We start from the raw sequence: 19,668 nt of genomic DNA on the forward strand, positions 1-19,668 counted from the left end.
GAAAGGCCGGGGGGGTATTGCAGTGACTCCATCAGCCTCTCTGCAACATGTCGATCCGATCAGTGGAAACTAAGAGAGTAAACATGGTTCTTATTCTCTTTGTGCACGCTCTTTTAAAAGTGACATTACTGATGCAGTTTGTTTTAGCAGGACATTAACAGTGTGTTCACAGGTCTGTTAAAGAGCCTGCAGTGGTTTTGTTTTATTCTTCGATGTGTTCGTGGAGGAGTTAAAAAAAGAGATGAAAGCACATTTGTATATAATAGAAATACTTTTAATTTGAAGTTTCATCACAGGCATAATCGTAAACAAGATATTTAAAAATGCAGATTTCATTTTTATCGTCATTCAGACTGTCCGACACACACACACACACACACACACACACACACACACGCTCTGTCCTTACACACACACACGACAGACACTCAACACAGAGAGAAAACAAAAGTGACTAGATTCTGCTGGATTAAAACGATCCACCATGGATTCACCTCAAGAGCACACACACACACTCGCACACTCGCTCGCACACTCGCTCACACACACACGCTGACAAGCACAAAAACAAAGGTCTGCATCGACTGGGGGGGGGGTTGTGTTGATGTCACTTCTACCTGGACAAAGCAGAGATCCTGGAGAGGGAGAGAACCAGACTTTAATTCATGTTTTTTGTGCGTGTGCGTGTGCGTGTGTGTGTGTGTGTGCGTGTGTGTCACTCACTGTAGCTTGTCCTGCAGCAGCTCCAGCCTCTGCCGATCTACATAACGGGACAGGAGGGAGAGGAGGTTTGGAGGGGTGAAGAGGGGGGGAGAGAGGGAGGAGGAGGGGACGCTGAGCAGCTCCCTCGTAACCGAAAACACCAACTCAGTCCTGACGGGAGAGAGAGAGGGGGGAAATGTCAATAAGAAAAATCTAAGAACTCAGTTCAGGATAAAGGAGGATAAAGTGTCTGAAGAAGTGAGGCGGTGTGTTAACAGAAGAGAAAGAATGTTCTGTTACAGTCAGACGAGGAGCTCACCATCGATTGTCGTCCATGAGTTGACAGTTTGGGTCGGAGCTCTGCATCCTCTCTCCTTCACTCAGGATCAGATAAAGCAGCGTCACACCAAACTGCACACAAACAGAGAGCTGCGGGTTAAAGTACTGCTTGTGTGTGTGTGTGTGTATGTGTGTGTGTGTGTGTGTGTGTGTGTGTGTGTGTGTGTGTGTGTGTGTGTGGGTGTTTGTATGTGTGTGTGTGTGTATGTATGTGTGTGTGTGTGAGTGTATGTGGGTGTTTGTATGTGTGTATAGGTGTGTGTGTACCTTGTTGTGCAGGACTGTAGCCAGCTGTCCCTCGCTGCCCTGGAGCTCCTGGAGCAGGTCTGTAAGAGCAGAGCTGGACAAGGACTGGATCACAGCAGAAACCGGCTCCACCAACCAGCAGAGCACCTGAACGGGAGCCAGAGATGGAGGTCAGAGGTCAGTGAAGGAGGATGTTTAGAGCTTTGTAAGTCCTTTGTCTTCAGTTCTTTGGAGCTGCGTTGGTGTTAAAGTGATGTTGAACCTGAAACCGTTACCTGGTCCTGCTTGTCCTTCTTCGCCAGTGCGGGAAGGTTACGGGCAATCGCCATGACAACGGCGGCAGCCTGGGGTGAAGGTAGGAAGGGGAGGAGCCTGGACATGAGGCGTTTGCCCTTCCTCACAGACATGATCATCACACACTGCTCGTCGCTGACCCTGTAGGATGGAGACAGACAGCGTACAGGGTGAAGCTCCTGCTAAGGTGCTCAGGTGTGCTCAGGTGTGTTCAGGTGTGTTCAGGTGTGTTCAGGTGTGCTCAGGTGTGTTCAGGTGTGTTCAGGTGTAATCAGGTGTGCTCCGATGTGCTCAGGTGTGCTCTCGTGTTCAGGTGTGCTCAGGTGTAATCAGGTGTGCTCCGATGTGCTCAGGTGTGCTCTCGTGTTCAGGTGTGTTCAGGTGTAATCAGGTGTGCTCCGATGTGCTCAGGTGTGCTCTCATGTGTTCAGGTGTGTTCAGGTGTGTTCAGGTGTAATCAGGTGTGCTCCAATGTGCTCAGGTGTGCTCTCATGTGTTCAGGTGTGTTCAGGTGTGTTCAGGTGTGTTCAGGTGTGCTCTGATGTTTAATGAATATTCCTCCTACCTGTCTTCCCATTCCTTCTCACGCAGAGAGCTGCACAGCTGCACCGTGTTGCTCTTGTGCTGCTCCAGCAGAGCCTCCCGATCTTCCTCTGGCGTCTGCACGAAGCGCTTCTCAAAGTCCTGAACCTCCAGCAGCAGACTGTACATCTGAGGATCAGAGAGATGGGGGGTCAGAGAAGACCAGGACCTGGACCAGAACCTGCTTCAGTCATCACAGGTTCATCTTACCTTCTCCACAGTGTAGAGGATCTGTCGCCTCTTATTCCAAACCTGCTTCTCTCTCTTCTCCTGGAGGAAGACAGAGAAGAGAACCAGCTGAGTTCATGTTTGTTTTGAGACACGTTCAGACTTTGTTTGCTTTCTGTGCTCGTGCTCTGATTTCTGTCCCTGACGGTTCAAAGCTATAACAGCCTGATCAATACATCCTCTGGTTTCAGATGTTAACGTACAGCGTCTTACAGAGCAGCAAAGTAAAGACATTAATAAAAGCTTTATCCCAGTTTAAAGAATCAAACCTCATCATCTGTTCGAGTCGTCACCACCGCGTCGATCATCTTCCGGGGGTTGTTGACACTGGAGACGGTCAGTTTCCCCAGAGAGCCGGCGAACTGAACTGTGGACAGAGACCACGATGATCAGGTTCATGAACGACATGCGGCTCTCTAAGAAGCTTCACCTGCTCTGACTCACCTGGTCTGTAGGTGTGCTCCACCTTGGCCACCTGTGGAGTGATCAGCTTGGTGGTGTGCTCCTTCTTGCTGCTGTCTCTCTCTCTTTCCTGGCGCTTCTCCATCTTTTCATAGTAGTTCTGCAGAGAGAGAGAGAGTCACATCTTAACTGAGGAAACAGTGTTTGTGGATGATTTTGAAACATCATGGAGAGATGAACTCTCAGTGAAGTTTTCAGGGTTTTTTTTTAAAATCTCCTCTGCAGGTTTCCCATCAGGAGGCGAGCAGCAGCGTTTAGAGTGAGCTGCTCTAAGCTCACAGTGCTGGGCGATATTGAAAATGATGTTATCACGATAAAATATTTCATATCTGTCTATATTGATTATTAAATAATAATCAAATTAAATATCAAATAATTATTTAATTTAAACTTAAAGGCAGATTTGTGAGTGAAAGTTGAAGAAAAGAGAGTTTGTTAGTTTGTATCTGGATTTAGTTTTCTGATAAGCTTCTTGAATCGATAATTTCTGACAGTGCTAACAGAAAGCAGGGGCCTCATGTACTGGAACATGGTGTACGCTCAAATCCAAAAACGTTGTATGTACAAAAATATCCAGATGAATGAATCTGTGCGCAAGGATCAACAGCTGTAGAAACCTGCATACGCCAGCCATGAAGTTGTCGTGAGGCACCGCACATTTCTTTTGTGTAAAATGAGATTTTTGCAAAGTTTTAGTTTGTAGATTCTTATTTTTCTCAGGTTGAGCTTATTTGCATAATTTAAATAAATTTACAACAAAGATATTTAAAATTGTGTACTGTGTATCCAAGGGCGTAGGTTTCCTTTACCCACATCCTGAGAGTATATTTAATGAAGTGTATGAAGTTAATAGTTAACACAGAGTCGACTCAGTGTCAGACTAATGACTCTGCATTGAGCTGGTAGGTTTTGAGTTTTGTTCAGTGTCGCTGTCGCTCATCTGTGCTGTGTTTACATTCTGCTCTGAACGTCTTTAAGCCCCGCCTACCTCCCACCCTGCGACATGATTGGCTGTTCAATGCTGTCTTCTTCTGTCCAATGTTGGGTGGCAACTAGTGTTTAAGGCTCACTAGCGCCCTCTCCATTTCAAGTGGCTGGGGGGGTGCAATTACAGGGTTTATTTATATCGAACTTTAATCAAACATCTTTTATATTTATAGAGAAAAATTATATCATGATAATTATTGTTATCGAATTATCGCCCAGCAATAAGCTCACATACAAATAATCACAATAATCGAGCCGAGAAGTAATAAAGGCAAATCTTTGGGAGGGAGGCCTTTACTTTAGCGATCAGTCTCAGCTGGATGAAGCTGGACTGAACACAGAAGAGATTTGTTTATCAAATTTAAAGCACCAAGACTCTTAACTGAGGAGGGAATAGTTGCAGTGAGAGGGCAGAGAGTGCTCCCATCAGACAGTTGAAGCTGTCCAAACACAATGACCTCAGTGTTTAAAGGTTTAAAAAGTTAAGACTTAACATCATTGAACGAGGTCTGCAGGGATCCTTCCTTTATAAGCTCAAAGGCAAATCCTGTTTCAACACAAACCTGGTAGTAGTAGTCGTCCAGATACGGGTCAGTACTCTGCAGCTGCATCATCTGGATCTTAGTGACCCACTCCTTCTCTTTCTGAGTCATCAGGTTACTGTAGGGGTCTCTGCTGCGCCGGTCTCCTCCAGTCCTGCTGCGGTCCCTGCAGGAGGTAAAGAGATGAAGACGAGGAGTCAGTGACCTCGTCTGAAAGCAGCTGTAATCTTTCTGCGCTCTGACTCTTCCTCACCCTCCTCTGTTCTGCATACGCTGCGTTAGCATGCGGCGGTGCTGAGGGTGGAGGTGGGTGGTGTTGTGCCGGATGGGTGGCGTGTGGTTTGGGGGGCCGTGAGGAGGCGGGGGGCCCATTCTGTGACCGTGTGGAGGAGGAGGGCCCCCGAAGAACGGCCTGAAACCGCCGCCGGGCAACATCGGAGGAGCCGGACCTCCACGGGGAAATCCAGCAACCTGCAGGGACATGACATGTAAGAGTTATCTGCTATACATCACTCTTACAGGAGCGTGTGTGTGTGTGTGCCTAGGTGTGTGTGTGATACGTACCTGGGAGTTGAGCAGCTGGGCCCGTTGAATCTGAGACAGAACCGGACCAACTCCAGGAGGGAATGGACCGCGGCACAGCGGGGAGTTCTGAAACAGCACATTAAAGGAAAGTTTGATTCTGACCCGAGAGTCTGAGAGAGAATAAAACACGGGACACAGCACAACTGTCTCTGAAGATTACTCAACATAAAGCTAAAGCTCACGCTCTTCATGGTTTGAAGCAGGGGTTCCCAAACTTTTCAGCCCGCGACCCCCAAAATAAAGGTGCCAATGACTCTTGACCCCCACTGTCCCTCAGAGTGATTTAATGTGTCTTCATTTAGCTGGTCTGCTGAAAATGACCCTACCTATATGAGCATGTGTCTGTGTTTCCTGTGCTGTTATGAATGAACCTACTGCTACTGATGCTTTTGATAATTAACTGTTCACTAACCCTAAACTTAGGATTCATCTGGCAACAAAGAAAGGCAGAAAACTCATTATGTTTTCTATTTTCAAGGTTTTAGTTCAAGTTTCGCTACATATCTTTTGCTGTAATGAATAAAATGTACTATTTTTAGATTTTTAGAACTTTTGTCATTCAACTTTTTTTTATTGCAGGTTTCCAGTATTACTTTGTTCACCACAAGTTAACAAATTATATATAAGTTATACGAAACCAACAAAGGGAAGAAAAAACAAATTAATACAAAAATGTCCAAAAATAATAATAATAATGAAGAAATAATAAGAATTAACAGTCAAACAAAAAGGAAGATAAACATAAGAAAACAAGGTAAATAAACAAAGAGTGTAAATTAACAAAAACAAATAATAAATATTTTTAGATAACCTAAAAACAAAATACATTCTGGAAGATATCTCACGACCCCCCATTTGTGTCTTGCGACCCCCCAGGGGGTCCCGACCCACACTTTGGGAACCCCTGGTTTAAAGAGCAAACTCATCTGTAGACCACTGAAGTGAAACAGAACCCACAGGGTTCTCCGATATAAAGAGAACCCAGCGAGGGAGAGGAGAGGACTCACTGCTATGTTGAGGAGGGTGTTGGGTGACAGACGCTCGGGGAAAGGAGGAGGGTATCTGTGCTGGACCGGGGCTCTCACATGAACCGCCGTGGGATGGTGGATCTACACACACACACACAGAACAGTGTTAACCACATGTTGAGTCACAGCACTGATGTAAATAAAGCAGAATGTTTGATGACCTCTGTTAAGTCATTAAAAAAGAAGAAGAGGAGATAAAAGACGCTTCGTGTTCAAACCGATATAAACTGTTTTGACCTTTGACCTCATCGCCCTCAGTCCAGCAGCCGCCCCCCTGTTAAGCGTAAACTGGTCCTGTGGACACAGCGGCCGTGGGGGAGGGATAATAAAAGCACCTGTCTGGTATTCACCTGATGGTTCAGAGTGTGGCTCATCGGCTGTTTTGGTGGCGTCCCGATAGGCACCGCCCTCACCGGAGGGGAGCCAATCACAGGGGAAGAAGAGCGCGGAGGTGGGACCCTTTCTGATAAATCCCGTCCTTCATCGCTCCTCCCCTGAGGGGGCCGTTTAGGAAGGCCCACCTCCTTGATTATGGACATGAGAGGACTATCCTGAGGGGGAGAAGACACAGGGTAACGTGTTAGGAAGACTTGACCTCCAGTTCAACTGGCTGCTGCTTTATGAACCCATCAGACTTTAGACCAGAGTGTAAAAACAGGGTCCAGGTTTACAGAAACCCTCAGAAACTAAAACTGGGTTTGATACAGAGGCAGAGGAGCACCTATCTCTTACCTCCAAGTGTGTCACAAGACCAGGGGTGACACTGACCGGCCCGAAACCCATGCTGTTCTCCCAAATACTGTGAGAGTTCATCTGAAACGCAGAACACACGAAGAAATCATTTAACAGAGGAGCAGAAACAAAACCATTGCACAGCAGGGAGGCACAAACACGTCTCAGTTTAGGAAGTTACAGATCTGAACAGAAACTTCAGAGAGTCAGAAACTCACTGACTTCAAACTGACGCTTAGAAAACAGTTTATCAGACAAGAGTCACGTTTTGATAAAGGTCATCAGGAGACTTCATCTCACACGTCCTCACACGTGATCCATCATTTCACACAGTTAAAGGCTGTTTCATCTACACACAGAAGAGAGAGAGGCTGACCTGGCCCATAGGAGCAGGGCCTCTGCGCAGGAGGTGCTGCTGCTGCTGGTAGCTGAGCATGGAGGAGGGAGGAGGACCAGGAGGGAGGCCTGGAGGGGAGCAGAACCAGTGAGGTTAAACAAAGTCACACAAGACGAACAAAGACAACAAAACAAAGACTTCAGAGTGCGAGAATCTACGAGGTGGAGCTCTGAAACTGATTCAGAGGCTCTCAGCTGAGACACAGGTAGTCCAGGATCTGTAGGTCCTGTTGTCCTCTGGATGGTAAGACATACCACCGATCACATCAGGCCGACCCAAAGACATCCCATAAGGTGTTTTTCGATCAGAGGAACTTTACCCCTGAACTATGTGCATTTCGACCGGTGGACCCAGGGTCTAAATTTAGTTCAGGGGTAGATAATCTCCCCCCCAAAAAAGCCCCTGCTTGGGGGGGTAGTACTTTTCAAAGGTCCCAGGACTTTCAGGGGGCGGGGCCTGCAATGCTGAACATGTCTGATTGGTAGATTAACCACAGTGTTTTTATTCCGCCCTCCGTCCACAATAACATCACACACATCTGTGATTCTCTTGATTTCTCTTTCTTTCATTAGTTTTTATTTGTTCTATCTTTTTTGTATGTGTGTGTACTTTTCAAAAGAAGAAGCTGTGAATCTCTTGGTTTAGCAGCTTGTAACAGTAGTCTTCTCTCAGCCCACCGTGAATGTGTCTCTCCCGGTGTTACAGTTTTAAAAGTGACCCTGTAAACTGGAGACCTTCAGCTGAACGTGTCAGTGTTTGTGGAGTTTACACAGCTGTTGAAACACAGAGGGAGTTCCTGGGAATGCAAACTAGTTTAGTTTTTATTAAGATTTCTAAATATCCTCATCAGATATTTAATGATCGTCTAAAGACGTTTATGAGGGATGCATCCGGCTGAAAGTCACCAGTTAACAGGGTCGCTGTTTAAATCAAAACACCGGTCGATCTCTGCCACGGCTTTTTGAGTTCAAAAGGATTTTAAAGTCGTGTTGAAACGTCTTTGCTACTCGCGCTTATCTCCTCTCACGTGTTGATTCAGTGAATCCATCTGTAATGAAATATAGCACCATCTAAAACAGCACCAGCTGAGTCTCTTCATGCTAACAGGCTAACTGTTGTGTTGCTCATGATGATACCTGCCTGTCCGTCTGCTTCTATGGTGTCATCTGTGATGAATGGTATTCCTCTTTGTTTTACTGCCCTCTACTGGTCTGGTGGTGTAGTGCATTTACTTTTTTTTTTCTCCATACGTCACTGGCCTGATTTACACAATCTACCTGGGACTTCAGCCCACGCTCGAAACGCAGACAACAATGGGGGCACAGGAACCTTTTAGTTCAGGGTAAAGTAGTTCTGGGGGCTAAAAGACCCCGGAACTCTTGGTCAAATTGCACCTTATGTCCTGCACACTGGGTCATTTCGACGCAGAAGTATAAACCAGACTTAAAGACAGATTCAGTCTCACCTGATGTGGAGGGCCCAGGAGGCAGCTGGTGCTGGGGGTGAAGGGGATGCTGGGGGTGTTGGTGTGGGATGGAGGGCGGCTGGGGCAGGACTCTGGACCGATCCAGCCCCTGCAAAGCGGACAGGCCGGATCCTGAAGCACCGGGGGGTGGGCCGGGTCTCTCAGCAGCCCCGACTCCAGCGATGGCCGGGTCTGCCTCCAGGATGAGCCTGGCCAGAGACTCAGCCAGGTCACCTCCACCTGCTCGATCCTCTGCATCTGTAAGAACAGGTGATGGAGCTGGTTTTTAAGGAGCTGGATGTGGATTCAAAAACAACACCGCTCTCAAAAACAAAGTGAGGACTGAGCAGCGTGTTCATCCCTTCAGTCTGCGTTTCCCTCCCCAGCCTTTAAACTGTTGACTCTTTGAATAAACTTTAAGAAACCACTTCTCTGGTTTCATCACTGACCTTGCTGAGGCAGTCCAGGGGAGGATGAGGAGTATTTGAGTGGAGGGAGGGACGATGGAAGGGGGAGGTGGCCTGCGGAGGGTGGGAGACGGGCAGAGGACAAGTCTCCAGCTCCTCCTAAATCAGAGTCTCCTCCCACCACGCCTCCTCCAAACCCCAGCCCTGCTCCGAGCCCGTCCTTGTTATCGAGCCCGGCGAGGCGTTTGTGTTCCTCCTGCCAGTCATCATCTGGAGGAGAGACACGAGAGGGCGTTTCATCTCTGACAGACTCCAAACCTACACCTGACGGACCTGTTTGGTTTGCTTTCTTCTACTTGGCGTCACTGAATCATACTCCAGAAATATCCCTCCTTTGATTTGGTCGTTATGAAAACAGTCATCAAGTCAAGTTTCATGGTCCCACATCTTAAATAAAGCTTCATGCACTGATGACTCACCAATGGCTCCAGCCCCAAATGTGTCATCGTTGAACTGATCGATTTCATCCTCCTCTTCAATCAGTCCCTCATCTTCCTCCTCCAACATACAGTCTTCATCCAGGGACTGTGAAGAGCAAAAGCAGGAGGGTTAGAGAGGCGAGACTGAGCTGTACGATTAATTGAGAATGTGCAGCTCCACAATCGAACGAGAGGCTGTAACTTCTCCTCTGATGGTATAGAGTCTGGAGGACGAGCATGCCAACACTACACTGTTGCCAAAAAACAAACAAAAGCACCGTCTGCCATGTGGGAGTGTTTTGGATCCAGTGAAGGAGACACTGAACAGAAAGAAGTACCGTTACCGTTAAAACTCGTTATTTCAACATCTCTACGTCCAAAAAGGATCAACACCAAAAGTCTGATGGTGGCACACGAGAGAAGACGAAGAGACAACAGAAGGTCATCCACAGCAGAGCACCCTCTCTCTCCATTTCACACTTTAAAGTCTCTGAAAGTAGTATGGGAGGTAGAGCCTTCAGTTATCAGGCCCCTCAACTTTGGAATCATCTACCAGTCAGGGTCCAGGAGGCAGACACCCTCTCTTCTTTTAAGAGCAGGCTTCAAACTTTCCTTTTTGATAAAGCTTATAGTTAGAGCTGGATCAGGCTTGGACCAGCTCTTAGTTATGCAGCTAAAGGCTTAGACTGACACACTGGGATCCTGTCTTTCCCTCTCTCTCCTCTCTCTGCCTGTCTCTTACTTTAACTCTTGCTGTCCAATTAAAGTTACTAACCATAGACCTTTCTGGAGTCCCTGAGCTCCCTTGTCTCGTAGGTTCCTCTGGATCTCTGCTGCTGTGGACGTACCAGACTCCAGCTGCTACAACTACTACTATCCATCTCACCACTATCATCTCTCTCTCTCTCTCTCTTCATCTCCCTCTATCCCATTCTCCAACACGGTCTCAGCAGATGTGTGTCTAACTTGAGTCTGGTCCTGCTGGAGGTTTCTGCCTGTTAAAGGAAGTTTGTCCTTGCCACTGTAACTAGCTAAATGCTGCAAAGTGCTCTGCTCATGGTGGATTAAGATGAGATCAGACTGAGTCCTGTCTGTAAGATGGTACTAGATCTTATCCGGTCTTGATGTTGGGTCTTTGTTAATAATAGAACATAGAGTACGGTCTAGACCTGCTCTGTTTGGAAAGAGTCTGAGGAGAACATTTGTTGTCATTGTAACCTGTGTGTGTGTGTGAGATCACACACCTCACAGCTGAAGGAGTCTAAAAATAGCTTCAGTCAACAATACATTCACACCAGCTCGACAGACGATGCTTATTGACGTCTCCTCGGTCATCCCAACAAGAACTGACTCTGCTCGTATTTTAGGATCTAACCGCTGCGTCTGAACATCTGAGGACTCCATGAACCATCCTTTAGTTCATGGCACCACACCATGCACAGGTCTGAGGTTCCAGCAGAGACGTGGCGGTATAACACTGAACTATCCCTTTAATGTGAGCAACTTCACACCAAACCTGTGTGCAGGGAATTTGCTGCTGTAGTGTTAAAAATGTGACGTAGAGCTTTCGGATAGAAGTGATGGCTGTAGAGATCAAAGTCCCGTCACTCTAACGTAGGGAGAGCGAGCTGACACCTCCACGACACAATCACTTCGTACTCACTGATAACATCACCTGATCTGATGTATAGATCTGTGACATCAGGAGCAGCAGAGATTAGGGTTGTAACTATTCATCTACTTCATCGATGTATCGATTTATATTCCTATGATCGGACCACATCGATCTGTGCTCGGCAAGTTGGCCTTCTGGACGACATATATCGATCTAACATCATTTCAAAAAGGTAATAAATCGATTGGCGGATTGGCCGAGGAGAAGCCGGCGAGTCAGAAATGATCAAGCCACCATTGCGGTCCAGCGTGTGGAAACACTTTGGCTTTTGCCAGATGGTCTAAATAAGTCGAACGCTGTTTGTAGGATATGTAAAGGTCAAGTAAAGTACCACGGCAACACCACAAATCTATCCAGCCACCTACTAAGGCGCCATTGGATTTCACACAACGCCGGCTGTCCAGGCACCTCGTTATAAAGATCATCACTTGGATGTGTGAATAAAGCAGCGCACACGAGAAATGATCCAGGCCGCAATGGATGCGGAGAAGCGCACAGCGCAGGAAGGAGAACAGAGCGCAGAGAAAAGGACTCGTCTCGCTGAACCAGATGAGGGGCATGCACCCTCGTTGTCTGATATGTTCAATGAGATCCTTGATTTTAGTGAGGTTAGTACACAGTCAGAGACAGAAATGCAATGGTAGGGGAAACCGGGGACAGTTTTAACATTTCTATCTATAACTTTGGGCTCCTTTAACCCAGTGTGTTCAAACTGCTCTACAAACTAGCTGTGTCTGATAATAAATGCCTGTGCAACACAAATAGAAAATGCATGGCTTAATCTCAAATCCAAGGAGTGAAATGTTACAACTGTCCCAAGTCTCCCTTCTAATATTTGGCCTAATAATTTATTTTGGTGTTTTGGTTTTCAGCCTTGGTTTCCTCATTTTCAGTTTCGGCCAAGAGTTTTCATTTCGTTGCATCCCTAGGCCCCAGTGTTGATTCTAAAATCATATTCCCAGTCTAATATTTCCTAAATGTTCTCTACAGTAAATTTGAATGAAGGCTGGAGAAACTGTCACACCTGACCCCCGGGAAACTAACAAAATGAGATGATGTGCATAAAGATGAGGGAGGAGAGTAAATATTTGATGGTAAGAGTCTTTATAAGATGTAGAATATTATTGATTTAGTATCAGGGAGACTTATAATGATGAATAAACTGATGTGTTTATAGATTTTAATCCGATGTTAATGTTTTTATTATAATGAGCAGTTAGCCTGACACACTGGTTACTTTAGTCATTGAGCAGCAGATAAGCTCAGACCTGTTTAATATCAGTGTCTTTGCATGCGAAAGTGTATACCCTCGTGTTTAAAGCACCCAGCCTCAGCTGCAGGAGAGGATGTGACCCAGCACCTCCTCCTCAGGGAGCCTCTGCACACTGTTAGCTGCTGTTAGCCGCCATGCTAACACTGCCGTCAGTTACATCACGCAGGTTAAGGAAAGCTGCTGCCCTGATACCGACCACACAGCAAGGGGAGACTTTACAGCTGTCAACTCGGAGGATTCAAAGACGAGACACGCGTTTAAAACAGTGAGCTCGTGTCTCCATGCAGCGGAGAGGAGCTCACCTTCACCCCCGGCTCATGTGAGCAGGAAAGCGGGCTGCTCACAGGCCGCAGACCGCGTAAACAAAAGACAACATTTAGCGTTAAAACCACACGAAGCACGGAGTTACACCCCCCTCCCTCTAAAACACCCACTCCTACCCACGGGGAAGGGTTCCACGGGGGTCTGGGGACACCTTACTCACCTGAAATCGAAACATCTATCTTTAGGCTTTCGGGAAAAGAGGTGCATCGGGAACGAGGCGCGCAAATGACGCAGCAGCGACGTTCAGTTCAACGTTCGTTACGTAAGGACGTGAACGAGCACGTCACTGGGCACGTACGGGGGCGGCGCCGCGCTCTGTGTTCGCAACATGACGACCTTTCGACTGCTTAAGATGAGGAAGAAGAGCTGCCCTGAAGGTAAACATGACATTAACATGTTATTCTTTATTTGACTTCATGTTGATCAAAGTCTCAGGCCTTAACCGAGTACATCCAATCAACGTGAGGGTTTCATTACATCCAATATTTGCATTGAGGAAAACCAGAAGCTACCTTTTTTAATCTACATTCTTGCAGAAAAATTGAATGCTGCTCCAAGTTGAGAATATGCATTAGACTTTTTTCATTTGGGGATTTTGTAGTGTCACTAACAGGTCGTCAGGTTTTTATTTAGGAGACCTTAATTCAACAACTTTGTTTCCTTTGTTTGTGTCTATAAAGGCATTTTTATATCAGTCATTATGTCAGTTTATCTAATTTCTGGAGACTCTTCTGATCCACATCCTTGTTATTGGTGAAGTGTGTGTGTGAGTGTATGTGAGTGTGTGTGTTCTCAGGATTTAGCTCCACTATGGTTCAGAGGCGGCTCTGCACCTTAGAACACCTGATGAACTCAAAGTTTGGTCTCCCTTTTCCTCGCCATGGCCTCCAGCTCCTGTTTTGGTTCGCCAAAGACTGTGTGACCTGTGAACTCATTAAATGTGTCTTAATCATGAAGGTATGATAACACATTATAAAATGTTAATCATGCCAGTCATCACTCACTGTAATAACCAAGCTTTATATTCAGATTTGTCTCGTACAAGGTCACAGCTACACTTTAGTTCTTGTCTTATTAAAGTCTGGATGATGTTGCTGCAGATGTATTGTTGAATCAAATATGAAACAGGGTCTTCTAAGATTTGGAGTCTGTTCCAACAGCTGGTGTCAGACTGTCATCCAGAGAGAGGTTGCTTTGGCTTCCACCTGTTTGGGAATATGGAGGAACTTCTGCCTGTACTGGACCAGCCAGGCAAGAAGCGCAAGAAACGGGTTTGTGACATTTTATGAGTCTGTGTTTATTTATTTACATTTCTTAAAGGGACACTACAGTCCAGTCACACACAGTGGCGGCTGAACAATAGAGGGCGCTAGGGCGACGCCCCACCACAGTACCTTCAACAAGACATAAAGAATTGGAATTAAAATGAAATAATAAAATAATATTCTGAATTATATGTAAATATATTTTTAGATGAGCAAGATAAATATTATATAGTTAGTGATGAGTAAAGTTGTTGTGTTTATCTGTGCTGTCTGATTGGTGACGTGTTTTCGCCCTGGGCGTAAAAATCTTTGTCCATAGACTCTCGTTAAAAGTTGTACATGTGCAGTAGCTCCTCTTCAATACAAGAGATAGGACCATGTCTGGGAGCACCTTCCCTGCGCCCAGAGCTGAATGCAGCTCGATGGGGCTGACGTGGGAGTAGAGGACGATTGGACAGAGATGCAGAATGGAGAAAGAGAAACTAAATAATTCAGTGAAATCACTTCAGACATCACCTTTAGAGAGGAGAACGTACCAGGAGTAGCTCGACGTGAAAGAGCGCAGACCTGATCAGCTGAACATCACCATTAATCATTAGTCCAAAGACAGAGGGAGACAATACAACCAGTCTTTTTCCAGGACCTGGTTTAGCAACAAGGCTTGGCTAACTGCATGAAGTGAGGCTAATGCTTTATTCTGCTTTCCCTGCCTTCTTTTTCAAACGTCAGGATCTGACCCAGCATGGATTCAGACAGGTATTACTGATTTGAAGCACTTTTCAGATGTTATACCTTAGTACATGTTTGCTTGCTTTTTGGTATGTCTATTTTGGAGTTACAGCCCCCCCTGGAGAAAACTCCACCAGCCGCAACTGGTCACACATGAAGAAGAGTTGGTCCTCACTAATGCCACACTGTTAGGAGAAGTCACATGGGGGCGCTATGAAACAACCAAAGTTGTTCAGCACTCAGAGAAAAGATGAGAAGAAGAAGGGATGAAAGTGTTCAAAGAACTGATGGCTTTCTTTATTTCTTTAGTGATGCAACATTTAGCCCGTCAGATATCTCTGCAAAGTGAACCATGCATGTTTGTTTCATCACATCCCCCAAAGGGGCACCTGTTCCTCTGTTAGAGTTGAGTCCAAGCCGTCATTACACTGGATTGTGCTCCTCCTGCTTTTGCTCTCCATACAGACTGTTCTCCAGCAGCCACGTGATATCTAATTGGTACATTAGAACTACAATCATACTACAAATGGAAACCAGAACACCTCAAATACTGAGAATCCAAACTCAGAGCACAGACTCCAGAGTCTCAGAGGGACGGTCTGGTCTGAGAAGGTTCCTCTCTGTTTCTCTTTATCTCTCTTTTCTCTTAGGTGTTGTATTATGAAGTTGGCAACCTGAACACAGAAACCTACCCCGGGTCTGAGGACCTCCCGGCTTATGTGACACAAAATTATGGGTTTGAAGGTGATTACAACACGGACCGCCTCATCATCAGTTACCAGGCGAGGAGCAGGGTGGTGAAGACGGTCTATGTCACCCAACATGAGAGAGACTTCTCCGGGTGTTTCTGTCCTGATGAAACGTATGAGATCAGCTCTGAACTGATCCAAGCCCTGCAGAGTCCACTCGTGGATCTCACCTCCTTTCTCACCCAGATGGGCTTCTACAAAGAAATCCCAGTGGTGAGATGGTGTGAAGAGGAGATCTACGATGATGAAGAGGAGATATACGACTATGAAGAGCAAATGTTTGACTCTTTTTACAACTACACTGACTCCACAGTAAGAACAGAGCAAAGTGACCCCTTTGGATATTTCTCTGCCTCCTTCAGCGATCCATATACAGTGCATAGCAACGTTAGCATAACCACGCACAATAACAGACCTGTGGCTAACTACAGTGGAGTGAGGCAGAGATATATCACGTCAGGTTGGGAGAGGCCCTACAGAGGTAGAGGTGAGTGTGTCTCACTTCTTTGTGTTCCTACAGACCAGCTCTCTCCATGATTGCAGCCTTGTGTCGTATATGGTGATGAAAATACCTTTGGATTAATTTCCTAAGTTTTCACTCTTCTGTATTCAACATTATCTGCCAAAGAGCCGTGAAATAATAACTTACACCATCATTACACCAGGAACCAACATGACTGTGTTTGGATGACAACTGCACATCTGTCCACAACTGTCGTATATGTCTCCTTCGCTAGGGTTAGGGCTAGGGGTGGGGCTAGTGTTGGGTTAGGGTTAGGGGTGGGGTTGGGGTTAAGGTTAGTGCTAGGGTCAGGGTTGGGGTTAGGGGTTGGGGTTAGGGTTAGGGTTAGAGAGTTAGGGTTGGGGTTAGTGTTGGGTTGGGGTTAGGGGTGGGGTTGGGGTTAGGGCTAGGGTCAGGGTTGGGTTGGGGTTGAGGTTAGGGGGTTAGGGTTGGGGTTAGGGTTGGGGTTAGACTTGGGGTTAGTGTCAGGGTCAGGGCTAGGGTTAGAGAGTTAGGGTTAGGGTTGGGGTTAGACTTGGGGTTAGTGTCAGGGTCGGCTAGGGTTAGAGAGTTAGGGTTAGGGTTGTGGTTAGGGTTGGGGTTAGACTTGGGGTTAGTGTCAGGGTCAGGGTTAGGGTTAGAGAGTTAGGGTTAGGGTTAGGGGTGGGGTTAGGGTTAAGTTAGGGTTAGGGTCAAGGTTTGGGGTTAGGGTTAGGGTCAGGGTTAGGGTTAGAGAGTTAGGGTTAGGGTTAGGGTTAAGTTAGGGTTAGGGTCAAGGTTTGGGGTTAGGGTTAGGGTTACCCTGCACTGCTGACATCAGTAAAGTCAGCAGTGTGATGTTTAAGAGCTCTGAGCGGTTAGAAGACGAGGAAAGATCTATTTATTTACAGTTTACCAAAGACGTAAAGTTTACCACTTTGTCTAGCTTTGTACTTACACACTGTTCAATATATCCAACACGTATAATCTACACTCTAACTTAGAATTAACACACAACTAAAGACGTCTCAGAAACCCTCAGGGGGATCGGACAAACAGGCCCTACAGTAGAATTTAAAGATGTTAAATGTTTCTTTATTTATGACCTCTGAAATATAAAACAGGGAGACAGTGACGTGTTGGTTACGCAGGTGGAGCTTAATATCTCCATGTGTTAACTACAGTAAGTAAAGCAGAGCTGCTTGAGATGAATGTGAAGCATCTTTTCCCCGTCTTATCTGTAATGCTGTTTTGGTGTGAACTTCTGTCTCCAGGCTTCGACAAAGAAGACGAGGGAAGCAGCAGAGGTGGAGGCTTCTCGTTCCTCAGGCTCCTCCTCGGGGCTGGAGCGCTCCTGCTGGCTGTGAAATGTTTCAGCTGGATGAGGAGCTGCTGGCAGGTCGAAGAAACCTTCCCCAAGAGGATACAGAGCATTCCCAGGATACCTCTGAGTTACTGGCACACACATCCAATGCTGGATTACACGTACTGAAATACTGAAGGGTTGGTCGGCTACAACTGCCAGAAACTTGGCCATCGACTCTACGTACGACCCTTTGTGACCACCTGAACAGCTCTTCCCCAGTCTGGTCAGAACTGAAGAAGCCTTTCGGAGGAGAGGAGAAATGTCTTAAGCATTCTACCAAGTCCAGTTGCCTTACGGAATAAGCTTTGAATTACCCTGAACTGGATGACTGAGAACCTTAACAGACAATGAAGGGTCGAATTTGTACATTTGCTGTGAACTATTTTATCCAATGAAACCCTAAACACATGCTGTAAAGACCCTTAAAGACCTGTAGAGACGTTTAAAGACAAGGCATGCAGAGAGTCCTGAAGAGCTCTGTGCACATTCAACTTTTATAAATTATAATTTTATTCTATTTTCCATTATGGAAAACATGCAGAGTTTAAATGTGTTTATCAGGAGCAGATCTGAAGAACTGTTTTTAATTACTAACATCCTCAAACACTGAAAGGATCAGGATTTTATCTTCATCATTTAGAGCAGGGGTTCCCAACATATAGGTGCCAAAGACTCGCGACCCCTGTCCCTCAAAGTGATTTAATGTGGCTTCACTTGGCTGGTCTGCAGGACATGTGTCTAAATTAGCCTAAATTCTCTAAATTTAGGAGTCATCTGGCAAAAAGAAAGGCAGGAAACTCATTACATTTTCTATTTCCAAGCTTTTTATTTCAAGTTTAGCTACTGTTTTTGTCGATATTTTTTACTATAAAAGATATTTTTAGATAACTTTTGTCATTCAACTTTTTCTATTGCATATTTTCTGAATTTCTTTTTTCACCACAAGTTAACAGATAATATATAACAAGTAATACAAAACCAACACTTTCATGTCATCTCCTTAAGTAGCTTTTAGTCATTTTTAATCATGCATTAGCCACCGGGGTTTGGGGAAAGCTAGTATTGAAGGTGCTGCTTCAAATGTCAGAGGCAGGATCAGGCCTGATTTAACAGCACTGGCCATCCCTTTGCAGTCTGGGAAGTATTTCGTTGCCTTCTGCAAACACACCTCAGCGTGAGGCTCCTGCAGCTTCTGTTGGACCTGGCTGCTGCTGTTTCCCAGAAGGTTGCCACCTCTATGTCACAAGCGAGTGAGAAAGCAGGGGAATTGTACTCTTTGACTAATGTCCAGCCGTGGCACCAGCTGATAACTTTCCTTCTGTATGTTTTGCAGGCCAGCTAGTCTAATGCAATAAAGTACATACTGCCCACACCCACTACACGCCTGATCTTCTGGTGCAGGCCGGCTGAGGTTAGAAGTTGTCTCGTGCAATCTGTATGCCGACAGGTCAGCTTGACTTGCCACAGCTTGCGCGGCATCCACAGAAGTAGAGGAGGACTGTGAGAACTGTGCAAACTTCCTATCATCTGCCAGCACCTTGTGTTCTTTCAGGATATGATAAGAGGTAGCAGCACATTGAGAGAAACATCTTCAAGGTGATTCTGCCAGCAACTTGTGACTGACCGTTGTGCAAACCAATGAAATATTATCACGCCCTTTGTAATACAATCACGCCTATGCTTTCAATAAAAAGCTGAGCAACCGAGGAGACTTTGAAGATGATCGACCACACTTTGTGGTGAACATTGGATCAGTCTTCCCTTTGCAAAGCTAGCTAAAAGCTGAATAAGTTGTCCGTGTGTTCCTTGACTCTGCTGTGACGATTCTTGAACCTGACAATGACCAAAGTTCCCCTGAGGTGTCCATCTTAAAACGACCTTAGATATCCACCTTCGGTCTACTTCAGGCAAGGTGTGGATCAGCTGAGACAGACAAGCAAAACAAATGAATAAAACACAAGTTAACATATTCAAATTCCCACCACTTCACTAGACTTTGTTATCTCTGTAAATAAAACTTCTAATGCTTCTGACAAGTTCATAAAAATGCAGCTGAAACGTAAAAACAAAGAAGGTAAAACGCTACACTTCCTGTAACAGTCTCAGGACAGTAAATGTGCCAGTAATAATTGTTATACTGTCTGATTACATAAAGGGTAAATATATCTGCCGCTTGTCCTCATGTTCAGCTGTTTCACTGATTTCAACACGTGCTGTAAGGAAATGCAACTTTCTAGAGAATCTGTTCTCACTTTGAACCTTGAGTGGAATATAGGGAACAGAAACATCCTCTTTGTCATTCCCCATCACCTCATCAGACAGACGGATACA

General features: G+C 45.8%; 2 protein-coding genes across 3 annotated transcripts; one reads left to right on the forward strand and one right to left on the reverse strand.

Annotated features, from left to right (window-relative positions):
- Nucleotides 1-252: 252 nt before the first annotated feature.
- patl1 (PAT1 homolog 1, processing body mRNA decay factor) lies at nucleotides 253-13,040 on the reverse strand. The gene is made up of 20 exons (XM_034687533.1): nucleotides 12,908-13,040; nucleotides 9,476-9,581; nucleotides 9,039-9,266; nucleotides 8,590-8,847; nucleotides 7,104-7,192; nucleotides 6,728-6,808; nucleotides 6,346-6,546; nucleotides 5,975-6,076; nucleotides 4,947-5,033; nucleotides 4,636-4,853; nucleotides 4,404-4,548; nucleotides 2,836-2,953; nucleotides 2,661-2,758; nucleotides 2,374-2,433; nucleotides 2,147-2,292; nucleotides 1,563-1,722; nucleotides 1,309-1,434; nucleotides 1,022-1,113; nucleotides 724-873; nucleotides 253-635 (listed from the first exon to the last, which is right to left on the reverse strand). Exons 1-20 carry the CDS (start codon nucleotides 12,920-12,922, stop codon nucleotides 614-616), a joined length of 2,502 nt encoding a protein of 833 aa, XP_034543424.1. The 5' UTR covers nucleotides 12,923-13,040; the 3' UTR covers nucleotides 253-613.
- LOC117815687 lies at nucleotides 13,018-18,164 on the forward strand. Of its 2 annotated transcripts, XM_034687558.1 has the most exons (6): nucleotides 13,018-13,124; nucleotides 13,507-13,704; nucleotides 13,908-14,018; nucleotides 14,742-14,768; nucleotides 15,392-15,977; nucleotides 17,246-18,164. In XM_034687558.1, exons 2-6 carry the CDS (start codon nucleotides 13,558-13,560, stop codon nucleotides 17,461-17,463), a joined length of 1,089 nt encoding a protein of 362 aa, XP_034543449.1. In that variant the 5' UTR covers nucleotides 13,018-13,124; nucleotides 13,507-13,557; the 3' UTR covers nucleotides 17,464-18,164. The 2 variants fall into 2 exon arrangements, with proteins under 2 accessions (XP_034543449.1, XP_034543450.1); XM_034687559.1 differs by lacking the exon at nucleotides 14,742-14,768 and having other exon boundaries at nucleotides 13,019-13,124; nucleotides 17,246-18,163.
- Nucleotides 18,165-19,668: the final 1,504 nt, after the last annotated feature.

This window comes from Notolabrus celidotus, chromosome 7 (assembly GCF_009762535.1).
Source record: "Notolabrus celidotus isolate fNotCel1 chromosome 7, fNotCel1.pri, whole genome shotgun sequence".
Taxonomy (NCBI): domain Eukaryota; kingdom Metazoa; phylum Chordata; class Actinopteri; order Labriformes; family Labridae; genus Notolabrus; species Notolabrus celidotus.

What these genes read in the sequence shown, in the direction of transcription:
- LOC117815687 (XM_034687558.1), top strand. Translation starts at nt 13,558, where the DNA reads ATGGTTCAGAGGCGGCTCTGCACCTTAGAACACCTGATGAACTCAAAG. An exon ending in AATGTGTCTTAATCATGAAG is followed by an intron (nt 13,705 to 13,907) that starts GTATGATAACAC and finishes CTGTTCCAACAG; the next exon opens with CTGGTGTCAGACTGTCATCC. An exon ending in CCCAGCATGGATTCAGACAG is followed by an intron (nt 14,769 to 15,391) that starts GTATTACTGATT and finishes CTTTTCTCTTAG; the next exon opens with GTGTTGTATTATGAAGTTGG.
- patl1 (XM_034687533.1), bottom strand. An exon ending in ACACCCTCCTCAACATAGCA is followed by an intron (nt 5,034 to 5,974) that starts GTGAGTCCTCTC and finishes GTGCTGTTTCAG; the next exon opens with AACTCCCCGCTGTGCCGCGG. An exon ending in CGTATGCAGAACAGAGGAGG is followed by an intron (nt 4,549 to 4,635) that starts GTGAGGAAGAGT and finishes TACCTCCTGCAG; the next exon opens with GGACCGCAGCAGGACTGGAG.